Genomic DNA, 13,360 nt, shown 5'->3' with positions numbered 1-13,360 from the left:
TGGTGTGTCTAGCTGATTTTTTTATATTCTTCTTAGATCTTTTATTCCCACCAGGCCTGGTTTCTAGTTTATTATTATCCTATTAAGAGTACTCTTGCACAAGGGCTTTTGATGACTTTTTTTTATTCCCTGAATTCATGGTCCATCCATATAGCTTTATTTCAAACATTACCTTTCACTTAAGGAATTGCATCGTGTCACAGATACCTTTTACAAAAACCAGATTCAGCATGCTAAATCCTGACATTCCTGTGCAGCTGCTTCTTTTGCTGTCAGCGGGGTACTGGGGATTGTGGAGCAAGGGTGAAGTTGGCAGGAGCAGGTGCCAAGCTGCCCAAACTACCACAGTCTGTTCTTTAGGAACAACTACAAGTAGGTGAGCTGCTTAAGCAGCTCTTATTGGAGCATGTTCAAATACAAACTAAATCAGAAAGGTGGTGTGAAGCAGAGAAAGGGGACACCAGCAACATGGGAGAAACCTGACAGAGAGCTTCCACTAGGTTTTTCCGTGACCCTTTGTGGCTATTTTGGGTGGGCCTGCCCAGTGTGTGGTTGGACCACCTCCTCTGGATCACAAGACACAGAATCCAGCTCAGAGAAGTGTGGTCTTGAGCTGAGTGGGAGAAGATTCCCATCCTACCAGCAGCCTGGCTTAGGAGGTGAGAAGATATCCTGGTCTCCTGGATGCACCTGGTCTTCAAAGGCAATGGCAGCTCTAACTACGTATGCAAGGGTACCCTGCTAGAAATTAAGAATTAGATCAAGGAGCATAAATAAACCAAGCTTATAATTTTTGCTGGAATACAGATTATAGTACAGGAGAACAGAATTTGGTAGATATGAAACAAGAGCTGGAGTCTGAGTGTCAGAAGACAGAATGCCCTTATGCACTGGCCAGCGACACTGGAAAGGAGGGGCACTTGGGAGCTGCTGGAGCAGCATAGCAAGAAGGGGAACATATGCCACTGGCCCCTCTGTTCTTATCCCAAACCTCTAAGAGTGCTGTTCTGTCCTACTTTGTACTATTTTCTTGGGCCTTTATTTGAGACTAGTTTCCTGACAGCATGTTTCTTCTCTCTGAATGGTCAGGGGTGACTGCTGCCTGAGCAACTCCAGCAGGTTCACTGGAAAGCTTTCTCTGAAACAGGTGAATTGCCTAAAGAACTCAAGTTGGACAATTTTGTGGAAGAAACACTCTGGCAGCAGTGTGCAGGGTAGCACTGTGGGCTGTCCATTCTGCTTGTCCTACTGTGTCCAGCTCCTGAGGAGTGGTGAAGAGAAGGCAGCCCAAGCAGTTCACTAAGGCTGTCACAGACATCTTTTGGAAGAGTTGCTTTCATCAGTGAGTGACCAGCTTATAATACAAGCTTTTCAGGTGGTGGTCATTTAATTAGTGATTAAATAAAGCCTTTTATGTACAAAACCAGCTCTGGCTGGGGATTGTTGACACTGCCCAAGCAGATCTGTCCCGAGCAGATCTGCACCGAGAGGTGCAGCACTGTACCTGTGCACTTGGGAACTGGCACAATCTTTCTGTGTAAGATTTGTGGGTCTTTGTCTCCTGGTCCTGATTTTCTATTTCCTGCTGTGTTTTGGGGGGAAAGCAGAGGGAACACATGCTTCCATCTCATCAGTGCTTGGGACCTGCATACAGCTGCCTTTTGCTTTGGATACTGGACTCACTGTGCTGGGACAGTTCCTGTTCTCTGTCCTGTATAATCAACATCTTTGTAACTACCTCTATTTCTACAAACCCTAGAAAGCAGTTTCACATCCGACTTTTTATTTCTTTGGTTGAGAGGAAATACCTGCCAAGGGAAAACTTGAGTATTCCACGTCTCTCTCAGAGAAAAAAGGTCTTTGGGAAAATAGTGTCAGTACAATAAGGCAGCTTGTTATTTACAGTTCATCTGTTACATTCTGTTCTGTGCTGTTCTAATCATGCTAAGAAATAGACTTAAACTTGCCTGCCAGACCTGTAAAACAGCTCAGATTTGACCTGTCCTGGGAGAGAGCAGAGCTGGCACACGTGCTGCCGGTGTATAAACAGCACAGAATTTGCCTGAGCTGGGCTGTGATAGAGAAAAGGGGTTCTGACATCTGAAGAGATTGATTTTGCCTTTCTCGCAGATGTACTTGCCTCGGAGTAGCGCCCGGGGGAGCACAGCTGCGTGGGAAAGCAGCACGTCAGAGCACAAATTATGCCATGCAGCCCAATGACTGCAGAAGATCCCGGCTCGGAGCTCGCCTGGGGATATAAAGCTGGCTGAAGGAGCAAAAGTAGCGGCGAGCCGAGCGGGAGAGAAGCACGCTGCGGGAGGCAGGAGCATCCCTCCGCTCCCGCTGCTCCTGTGCCGTGTTTGCAGCCCCCGGGTGCGCCGGGGCTGAGCGAGGGGAGAGCGGCTCTCCCGGGGCACGGAGCGAGCTCTGCTCTCGCAAATGAGCTCTTCCCAAATTGGAGGAGCAGAGCGGCGTTCCAGAGATGTTGTCCTGTTTTGTCTGGCTCAGCCTCCCCGACTTGGTTATCGCTTTTGTGACCCCAGGAAAGTTGCCCCTCAATGGGAGCCTGGAGAAGACTTTTGTAATCCCGAACGTGTCGGGTTTCTTTTCCTGGGATAATGACAGCCTGGCCGACTGGCAGAGCTTTGTGAACAGGAGCCGGTACGGAGCAGAATCTCAGAGCACGACGGTGAAAGCCCTGCTCATCGCGGCGTACTCCTTCATCATTGTCTTCTCCCTCTTCGGCAACGTCCTGGTCTGTCATGTTGTCATCAAGACGAAGCGCGTTCACTCTGCCACCAGCTTGTTCATTGTGAACCTGGCTGTAGCCGATATCATGATCACGCTCCTCAACACACCTTTCACGCTGGTAAGAGGGGGCACAGATGCCTGGGACGACCCACCCCTGAGGGAAAGGAAGCACCTAAGCCCTTCACAGACATGGTGCAGCCTGGGAGGTGGGGGAATGCACCACCACAGTCCACCCCATAACTGAAGTCAATTTCTCTGGGCCCCTACAGTGCTATAAAGGTGCTCTGGTGGCTCTTCCTGCTTTACACTGCTATAGGCAGTGTGCAGATGTTCTGCAGATATCTGTCCACTCCAAATTACAGCCATTGGAGTTGCCTTTGGAAAACTCCACATGTATTTTTCTTCTCTGATTCCTGCTATCTAGTTGAAGATTGGAAATTACCCATTTGTGGCCCTGATAGTACTTGAACAATAATAACCTTGCAGTGATTGCTTAGTATGTTAGTAGCATCTGATCCTTTTTGTCCTTCTCTTTTCTAAAGTATTTCCAAAGTAATGCTATAAAACTCTTGAAAAAGATAAATGCTCACCATTGTTTAACAAGCTGTTTTGAAAAGCTGTAGTTTGCTTGAAGTGAGATAAGATGTACAGGTCACCGTATCACATAAAGGAGGGCTTAAAAGGAAAAGCAAATATATTGACTCAATAGTGAGGCTGCAGAAGGACTCACTGTAAATAAAAGAGAACAAACATCTTTGATACTGGGCTGCTGTGTTGTCCTGGAGGATATTGCCAGGCCACTGAGCAGCAGTAGCCTGCCTCTTCAGGGTTCAGAAGCCAGAAATTTATACAGTTATACAAAGAACCTGGTATCTTAAAAGTATCTTTTACACAGCACAAGGGATTGTGTACTGGAGCTGTACTTATAAGCAGTTGTGGGGTGCACAAAACTAATGGTCATCTTGTTTTAGGCTCGTTTTGTGAACAGTACCTGGATCTTTGGGAAGGGGATGTGCCATGTCAGTAGATTTGCACAGTACTGCTCCCTCCACGTCTCTGCCTTGACCCTTACAGCCATTGCTGTGGACAGGCACCAGGTGAGACTTCTTTGAAGCAGAGGATGGAAAGCTTGGGAGGACATAAGTAAACTGAGAAAGGATGATCCCATGCCCTTTTCCCCTCAGTTCCCAGAGTATCATAAGATGCACGAGGAGCTGACAGGGTAGGGGGGCAGTTCTTGCTGTCAGAATAGTTTCGAGCCCACAGCAAGGTAGGAGGTATCCATCACCTTGCTATCTCTTCCAGCTGGGTAAAGGGATCTTTTATGCAGTAGATAATCCAGTAGCCTCAAACAAGTAGATAATCCAGTAATCTCAAACAAGGAGAACGTTCAAGATCCTGATAGGAATTTATGTGGAGAGCTCTCCTTTGGGGTGGCTTGGCCAGCACTAGGGTTGTAAGGGACATCCTAGTTAGCTTTCTCAGCTCTATCTCCTGATGTTCTGGGATGTCCCACCTCCTGTTACCCTGAATACTGGAGATCTGACTACAGTACACTGGTGCTTGTCACAGAGCTGTGGCTTGCTGTTAATAATGGGCTCAAAACTGGGGACAGTTGGGTATTATCAGTTTGGAGTCATCCAACAACCACACAAAACCATTTACAGCTGGCATTTTCTGCTAGAAAGATTGTTTCCAGAAAATGCACTGGCTATCACAAGCATTCCCATGGAGGTCTGGTTAAATAACAAACCCCTTCGTTCTTTGGGTCACTGATACTGAAGAGTTTGAAACTTTTTTCTCCTTTTTTTTTTTTTTTCAGTTAAGGAAATTGAACCTGGTAATGAACACATATTAACACCTCCTGGTGTTTTTCCCACCTAGATGCAAATACTGAAATTTGGGGGTAGGACTAAGATCTGACTTGAACCATATTTCATGGTGTTAAAATTCAGATTTTCATATACAGCTTACAGTCCTTGGGAGCTGGGTGAAGACTGTACTGCTTGCATGCTAAATTACCACATTGAATAATAAATTTAAGGCTGGAAGATTGTATGAAAAAAAATATTTTTTTTTTCCAGAAATGTAATAAGCCTAGATTTTGGTTTATTTTGTGCAGGTTATAATGCACCCTCTGAAACCTCGCATATCTACTGGAAAAGGTGTTATCTACATCTCTGTAATCTGGATCATGGCAACTTGTTTTTCCCTACCACATGCTATCTACCAAAAGCTCTTTACCTTTGAATACAGGTAAGGATGTGCTTTGCTTTCCTCCAGTCTCCCTGGAGGCCAAACTCTGAGCAGTCATACTTTGGTATATTCCACTGAAAGCCTTTAGCAATGTCTGATATCCTGTCCTTTTTATTTTTAAATATTTTATCTTTATTCTGTCCCACTAATCACACAAAATAGGCTAAGAAGTTAGAGGATCTGGCCTGGACCCTTTACCTCTGTACACTGGGGTTTTATGCCATATACCAATTTGACCTCTTTGGGCAAACCAGAGATGAGAAACAAAGCCAACCAACCAACCAAAAACTCACTAAAACCCAACAGGTTTTAATCTACTCTTTAGCCCTAGGAAAGTAGATAAATCTGCCTCAGCTGTCAAGAGCCTTAATATTTACAAAGTGCTTTAATGAGAGAAAGGTCCTTAATATGTGCAGAGACTGTGTACCTGTTTGCCAAAGGACAGAAAATAAAAACCTGCTTATGTGCAGCTGGAAATTTTGCAATTGATGAAATTCATAAAATTGTCATAAGGTCATGAATGCCCATAAGAAATTATCACCACATTGCTCACTGGCTGCTCCATGGCTCAGATCCTTGAAGAGCAGAGCTCTGCTCAGCTGTGACATTTGTCACAGATAAACACAGTGTTTGCTTTCAGGCCACATGGCAGGAGCCCTCTCCCACCTGCCTCCTTGTTTCTGATGTACTTGTCCCGCCATGTCTGGCCATATGTGCCTCTCATCCTGTGCCATCTCTCCATTTGCAGTGAGGATGTTACCCGGTGCCTGTGTCTGCCAGATTTCCCTGAGCCTGCCGACCTCTTTTGGAAGTACCTTGATTTAACAACCTTCATTCTGCTCTACGTGCTGCCCCTTCTGATCATCTCTGCTGCCTACGTGACAGTGGCAAAGAAACTCTGGCTGCGCAATGTCATCGGGGACGTCACCACTGAGCAGTATTTTGTCCTTCGCAAAAAGAATAAGAAGACCATCAAGATGCTGATGCTCGTTGTCATCCTCTTCGCAGTTTGCTGGTTCCCCTTGAATTGCTATGTCCTCCTCCTCTCCAGCCAGACCATCCACACCAACAATGCCCTGTACTTCGCCTTCCACTGGTTTGCAATGAGCAGCACCTGCTACAACCCCTTCATCTACTGCTGGCTCAATGACAGCTTCCGATCGGAGCTGAAGGCTTTGCTCAACATGTGCAGAAAAGCCCCCAGGCCCACGGAACAGAGGCTTCCCTCCACTGTCCCATCCTACCGAATGGCTTGGCCAGAAAATGGCAACCTCAAGAGGTTGCAGGCCTCCCAAGTCCTTCCACCATCCTCCAACATCCAGTCAGGAAAGACAGACATCTCTGCAGTTGAGCCAGTAGTAGCTGTGAGCTAAACGGTGACCTTGGGAAATCTTACAGGACTGCACATAGACTTGGCAAGAGCTAAAATGGTGGGAAGATGTGGAGCCCTGGCCACACCACAGGTGATAAAACCAAGAAAGGAGGTTCTGCAGGGGGCAGTATGAAAGAGTTGCATGTTTAATACAGGCTGATGACACTGGTGTGGAGCCCCTAGAGGGGAGAAAGTAAGCTCTTCCCAGGAAGGAACTTCTGCCTTTGTCAAGGTGACTTTGGACTGGCTTGCAGGATGGGATTCTCTGCATGTGTGTTGCTGTTACCTGCATGACTGAGCCTTGTTAGTTACTAAGACTGTGGGTGTGTTTTGCTGGTACTTAAACAACAGTCTCATCACATCAGGCCTCCCTTCCCCTCTTCTGACTCTCCTTGTAGCAACATGGAAATGGTTGAGAGGTAGACTTTTAGGTTGCTATCTGAGATCCGGTGCAACGGGGTAGGAAAGCATCCTTTCTGAACCGGGATCTGAAAAGTCAAGACCTTTTCAGAATGAATGAACAGATGTATTCCACAAAGCCTTTTTTTTTTTTTTTTTTGGTGGAAATACCCTTAGAGAAGTGGAGGATATGATAGACACTGATAAATAGGGGTCTCTTACTTCACAGGCACTTTTTCTAAGAAAGATCTGAAGAAAAGCGGATGCCTATTCTTCAAGTAGAAAAATAGTTTTTCTTCAAATAGATAACTAAACCCAAAAAACATACAAAAAGTTGGACATGCCATTCACAGCTGGAGTATGGATAATTAAGTTCTACTGTGGATTTGGACTAGAACCTTTTATCAGAGTATCTTTGCATCATTGTCAAGTTGCAGCTAAAAGATCCCACAGTTTGACTTTTTAACTCACCTTTGAATGTTGCTCTCTTACCCTGTAAAGCATCTGTGTACTTGTCACTTCAAGGGCATTTCATCCCAACTAAGAAGTTAGCTCTCTGGAATCAGTTCATAAATGAACCGCTTTGAGAAAAGAGATGATATCTCTGATGGAAAGTAATAAAAGTGGAACATTTGTCTGCAAGTTATCCTCTGATGACTGCACAATTTTGGTGCATTTAAGCTGAGATGCGTCCTATTTGGAGTGGCTAAGAAAATTCACGACTGCAAGTGTCTGAAGTAGATTTCAGAACTTAAAGTTCTTAGCAGAAGAAAATATGGGTTCAAATAACAAAAAAATGTTGTTCCAAAACCTCTACTTTATAGCACAGAGGAGCAATATTTCCTTGTGCTGTGGAAATTAGCTTGACCATCACATCACAGTGCCCCATTCCACATTTAACTTGCAGCATTCAGCAGTGAAGTGAGAAAAATCTTCTTATAAATGGAAAAAAAAAAAGTGAAACTGTTTTTCTCAGTGTCCTGTAATAAACTTACAGTTCTGAAATAATTTTAAGCCTCGTGCAGGGTTTTCACACCTCAGTATTTTACAAGAGTGAAATATCTACCACTCTTTGCAGCTAACCTGCCCTTACACAAGCAGTTATCAGTCTCTCACTGTGAATCCAGTGCTATTTTACTGCCCTTTATCAAATCCCCTGGAGTCAGAGTATTTTGTATCACTGACCTGCAGAGTTAAACCTTTCCTCCTGCCTTCTTTGACCCCTTATGCCAACTCCCTCCCTCAACATTTGCAATACATGAGCCCTGAATTGTTCAGGGCATCATTATGGATGATCATTGTAGCTCACTTCCAAATCAACTATTCTATTCTATTCTACTCTATTCTATTCTATTCTATTCTGTTCTAATTTTCCAGTTGTGCAGAGTTTGTGAACCATGCTCCCCATTCCAGTGGCAGCAGAATCCAGCACTTTACTAGCAAATAAGTCTCTGAGAATGCTGGGTACCTCAGTGAGATGTTCTTTCTGAAGCTGAAGGAAACATCTTAAGATTCACCATTTTTGAGTGTAGTTGTCATCCTGCTACATATATAGAATGTTGCTGTAACTCCAATAGACAAAATCCTCAGATGCCCACTCAAATGCTCCTGGTGGGTCTGAGCGGGACTCCTGCAGTTACAGATCACCTACAGATCCTACAACCCTGCACTGGGTGGCAAAACTTTCTCCTCCAGGCTCTGATCAATCCTGAATCTGGGCACAAGGGGGGGATGCAAGAAGTTGAAGCTGTTTGATTTAATTAAAAAGAGCAGGAGGGATGGACTGGATAAAAGGAAAAGAAGAGGCAGATTGGACAGTGAACATTAGGAGCCTGTCCAGGAATGAACAGGCGGCCAGCAGAGATACAAGTCTCAGAGAGATTTGGACAACACGGAAGAGGGGAACATGGCTGAAGCTAGAACTAGAAACTAGAAATGGTGTCCTTGGAAACTGTACATCATACACTGGGTGTGCTACAATGTGCTTAGCATGGTACAGGGTAATTTCTAATAATTAGTTATTTTTCATTTTCTTCATATCTGATTTGGGATTCTGGACAGACATTTTGCATTCACCAGTGCTGCTGAAATCAGTGGGGGGTTGTGCTCTGCGCACACAAAGTGCAGTATGAAACAAAGTACTCCAAAAATATTTGCCCTGGGCAATTTAACTTGGGCATCCAGGCTTCATGGGTATTTTTTCATTCTACCCCATCTCTCTTGCAGACCAAAGGGTTCTTTTAAAATGCTAATACAGCCATTGGTGCACAAACTGCATTCAGGTGCCATCTTGGTGGGTGTAAAGGGAGGATCTGAGTGTTGATAAAATGAGACACAATGTGTACAGGGTGGAGATTAATTTTCCATTTTGTGTGTGTTTGCCTACTGCAGCTGGAGGTTTTGCTGTCTTTTGAATTTGGGAGGTGTGGCACAAGGCACTGAACAGCTGTTCATTGCAGGGGATCTGCACAGCCCAAGAACAGACATTTTGTGGGAAAATGAACTGCATTTAGAGAATACATCATCTGGCACACAAATAAAGGAACTCAGGGTTACAAAGGTAAAGTTAATGCTGACATCTCCAAAATTTTGAGTGGTTGGCTCTACAACTTCTATGGTTTAGTGTGTTTTGGGTTTTTCTACTCAAAAGCGAATTGTTATTTGTATTGACAATACTGCTTTCTTATTTTTCTGTTTCCTTGAAAAATATTGTAACAGGCCTAAGAAAATTAACTTGCAAGTGCTAGGAATTAATGAATATTAAGTCTCAGTTTCTAAAACATTCCTAGTGTTTTATTCATTTTCTCTGTGTAGAATTATGCAGAGACCTCACAAGGGAACAAAGGCAGTGCTACTCTGTATTTTGCAGCTTGTGCTATTCTGAATAGCACTCAGGGGAAAACAAATCCTTGAAACCTTTCTGGCACTTCTTGATGTTGGATCGGGATTTTAGCTTCCAGCTTTCATTCCTGCCTCTTTCATAGAATCATGGAATGGTTTGGGTTGAAAAAGACCTTAAAGATTGACTCCCCAGTCCAACCCCCTGCCATGGGAAGGGTCATCTTCCACTAGACCAGATTGCTCAGAGCTCCATCCAGCCTGGCCTTTAACAATTTCAGGCATGGGGCATCCACAGCTTCTCTGGGCAACCTGTGCCAGTGCCTCACCACCCTCATAGAATTTCTTCCTGATATCTAATCTAAACCTGTCCTCTTTCAGTTTAAAGCCGTTATCCCTTGTCTTATCAGTACACAACCATGTCAAAAGTCTATCTCAGTGTTTCTTATAAGCCCTCCTTTAGTACTGGAAGGTGCTCTAATGTCTCCATCAAGCTTTCTCTTCTCCAGGCTGAACAACACCAACTCTCTCAGCTTGTTTTCATATGAGAGGTGCTTCAGCACTCTGATCATGTTTATGGCCTCCTTTGGACTTGCTCCAACATGCCCATATCCTTCTCATGTTGGGGACCCCAGAGCTGGACACAGCACTCCAAGTGGGGTCTCACAAGAGCAAAGTATGGGAGGTACAATCAGCCTCAGGATCAGTCTGAAAAGTCTTAGCAGCCACTGCTGTCAGACGGGGTGCTCAGCGAGAAAAATTTTTTTTCCACTACATAGGGGTTTTTTGTGACAGAGAAGTTTCTGTTGTAGCAAAAAAGATGGCAAGGGCCACCACCTGAGCTGAGATAAATGGAGGGTCACATGCTTTGCTTTCCCTGCCATAATAAGCTGTAGACCAAGTCCGAGACTCTTTCATCCAAAGGAAAGCAACAAATAGCTCAAGCTTGTACCTGCATCCATTAGAGGAAATTTCATAGAGTACAGGCAAAACTAAGAGTGCTTAGCAGAGTCAAAGCCTCTTGCTCTTACAAAGGAAGAAAACTCTTTGAAGCACACTGAGATCACACAAGGAAAAGATGACAAATTTCTCCTGCACAGAAGAAAGGAACCTCAGCTTTGGTTGGTTTTGGTTCTGACTGCAGGGCAGCCCACCTATTCTCCTGTCAGTGTGGGATGAATTTCTCCTCTCAGCTGATGGAGAAGGCAGCTGTTTAAAACATAGCAATATCCTGTGACTTCAGGAATATTAATTCCATTGTCTGTCTGGCATTTTCAAAGGATATCAGACACCATCTCCAAGCTATCTTTATTTACTTCCACCCTTCTTATAGGAAAAGTGCTGGGAGATTCCAGAGATTTCAAAATCACAGTTTTCTGAGAAGCATAAACCTCTAATTTCTTTAATGAATAGATTAACTAGCCACCACTAGCTGTTACAAACATGGTTTTTATCTCTAGAGCTGAAAGCCCTTGACAAAGGTTGATACCACTGTCTATGTTTTGATACCACAAAGGGAGAGAAATCACTGAACTCCATTATCCTGAGGTCATTCGGTTTCTTCAGCCTAGAGAAGGGAAACCTCATTGCAGTTACAGCTTCCTCATGAGGAGAAGAGGAGGGGCAGACACTGATCTCTTCTCTTTGGTGACCAGTGGCAGGACCTGAGGGAACGGCATGAACCTGAGCCCAGGGTGGTTCAGGCTGGATATCAGGAAAAGGTTCTTCACCCACAGGGTGGTCGGCCACTGGAACAGGCTCCCCAGGGAAGTGGTCACAGCACCAAGGCTGACAGAGTTCAAGAAGCGTTCAGGCACACGGTGTGATTCTTGGAGTGTCCTGTGCAGGGCCGGAATGATCCTGATGGGTCCCTTCCAACTCAGGATATCTTATGAATATTCTATTACAGGGAGTCTTAAATACTTGCATATTGAATGTGAAACTTCAAGATGTAGTTTGATGCAGTTTGGGTAGACCACGATTAAAACAGTCTGGCCATGAACTGCATAGAAGTCATTAACAGATCACTCTACAAGACCATGACAACATTGCCAGCTACAGACTTGTCTGCTTGTTCCAAATTTCAGGCTACATTTGTGCAGTGAAGCTACTGAGTAGGGAGCTTGTGCTGGGCTCAGCAATAGCTGGATGAAGCTGTACAGTTCTTGGATGTGAACAGATCCATCTGCACAGCACTGAGCCATGACCCGTGCATGCACTTAGCTGTTTCAAGAGCTCCAATGATGTCTTAGTCCTCTAAGTAGACTGACCTAGAAACTGCATGTGGACATGCAGAGAGAGACTCAGAATAGCAGTTTCCCAGGAGACTAACTATTATTCACATCTGCCTTATTCCTAAAGCTCTTGTGTGCTGGTGAGAGAGCGCAGCCAGCTCCCTGCTGACACAGTCTGCCAGCATCGTGTTGAAGTCACCGGGCTGTGAGAACTCTGCACCTGAGAAGGCACCTACACCACCTAACAGCTCTTGGAGGCTTGGCTGGGAGTGCCATGCCTTCCCACAGCCTCGGTGTCCAGTGCTGGTGGCTGGTGGTTTGCTCTCTTACTCCTGGTGCTCCTTGTGCCACCGAAGGGGAATGAGGATGGGATCCTCCCCTGCTTTCCCCATCCTGCACAGCCCAACAGAAGGGCAGTCCCTGCTCTTCCTGGGGTTGACACAGTAGGCCTGGGAGAAGGTTTGGGCTGGAATTAAAGAAAAAGGGAAATTCTTTGGCCCATCCTTTCTTCTTCTGGGTACAATGTCCCCCATAGCTTGTCCTCTGGCTTGCAAGTTTCAAGGATTTCTGAATCATGGTGGGGTGAAACTTCCTGCCTCTTGCCTTAGGCTCAAAGTCATTTAATATACTTAGAGAGGCAGAGGTGAATCCAGTCATCATCACAATATCCTGTGAAAAAATTTCTTTTATCTACAAAACAAATCAGCGCCTCCTGGCCATCTGCCACAGTTTATAAACTGAGCATGGCATTCTGTGGTATGGAATATCCCTTTGGCCAGTTTGGGTCAGCTTTCCAGGCCATGCTTCCTCCCAGCTTCCTGGGCACCTGCTCTTTGGAAGAGCTTGGGAAACTGGAAACTCCTTGGCTTAGGGTAAGCACTGATCAAGCAACAACCAAAACATCAGTGTGTTATCAATATTATTTTAATATTGAGTCCACAGCACTGTGCCAGCTACTAAGAAAAAAGTAACTGTATCCCAGATGAAACCAGGACACCAATTGAATACCTGAAGGTCTAACAAATGATTCCTGGCTCTAAGGTGTCAGCTCCCTTATTTCCACAGCATGTAGGGTTAGGTCCATCTAGAGCAGACCAGTTATGTGGTGATACACAGCGCTTGACTCTTAGCCCTAACATCACAGGGGTATGAGGATTTAAAGACATAATTACAATTTTTGTGGGCTTTTTTTCAGTTAAAAACACTATGATATGACAGGTCTGTCAGAGGTCACCAGTTTTTAATAATATGAAGTTAAGGACACGTATCAGATGTTCTAAAAGCACATCATCAACCTCTGAAGGTATAAAACTTGATGGGATATGTTGGAGGGACATGTAGGGTGGTGGTAACCACGTTGTTATTGTCTCATCCCTACTGCCTTTAGCTCTAGAAGTGATTTGCCCAGAATTTGTCTTGAAGAAGTCCTGAGACAGGGCTCAGAATGATCTGATACTTGAACGAGGAGGACAGCAGGGACCAAACCCTTGAGCTGGGTCCCTGGCATTCC

General features: G+C 44.9%; 1 protein-coding gene across 1 annotated transcript; it reads left to right on the top strand.

The window, feature by feature from the left end:
* The first annotated feature begins 1,905 nt into the window (after positions 1-1,905).
* GPR83 (G protein-coupled receptor 83) lies at positions 1,906-9,522 on the top strand. The gene is made up of 4 exons (XM_008636777.2): positions 1,906-2,869; positions 3,723-3,848; positions 4,874-5,007; positions 5,756-9,522. The coding sequence occupies exons 1-4, from the start codon at positions 2,483-2,485 to the stop codon at positions 6,378-6,380; spliced, it is 1,272 nt and encodes a 423-aa protein (XP_008634999.1). The 5' UTR covers positions 1,906-2,482; the 3' UTR covers positions 6,381-9,522.
* Positions 9,523-13,360: the final 3,838 nt, after the last annotated feature.

Source organism: Corvus brachyrhynchos, unplaced genomic scaffold (assembly GCF_000691975.1).
Source record: "Corvus brachyrhynchos isolate BGI_N302 unplaced genomic scaffold, ASM69197v1 scaffold117, whole genome shotgun sequence".
In the NCBI taxonomy this organism is placed as follows: Eukaryota; Metazoa; Chordata; class Aves; order Passeriformes; family Corvidae; genus Corvus; species Corvus brachyrhynchos.
This window is presented reverse-complemented; position numbering and strand designations above follow the sequence as displayed.

Excerpts from the sequence above, each read along its gene's own strand:
- GPR83 (XM_008636777.2), top strand. The coding sequence starts at position 2,483 with ATGTTGTCCTGTTTTGTCTGGCTCAGCCTCCCCGACTTGGTTATCGCT. Across the intron at positions 3,849-4,873 it reads TTGCTGTGGACAGGCACCAG|GTTATAATGCACCCTCTGAA; the intron begins GTGAGACTTCTT and ends TATTTTGTGCAG. Across the intron at positions 5,008-5,755 it reads CTCTTTACCTTTGAATACAG|TGAGGATGTTACCCGGTGCC; the intron begins GTAAGGATGTGC and ends CTCCATTTGCAG.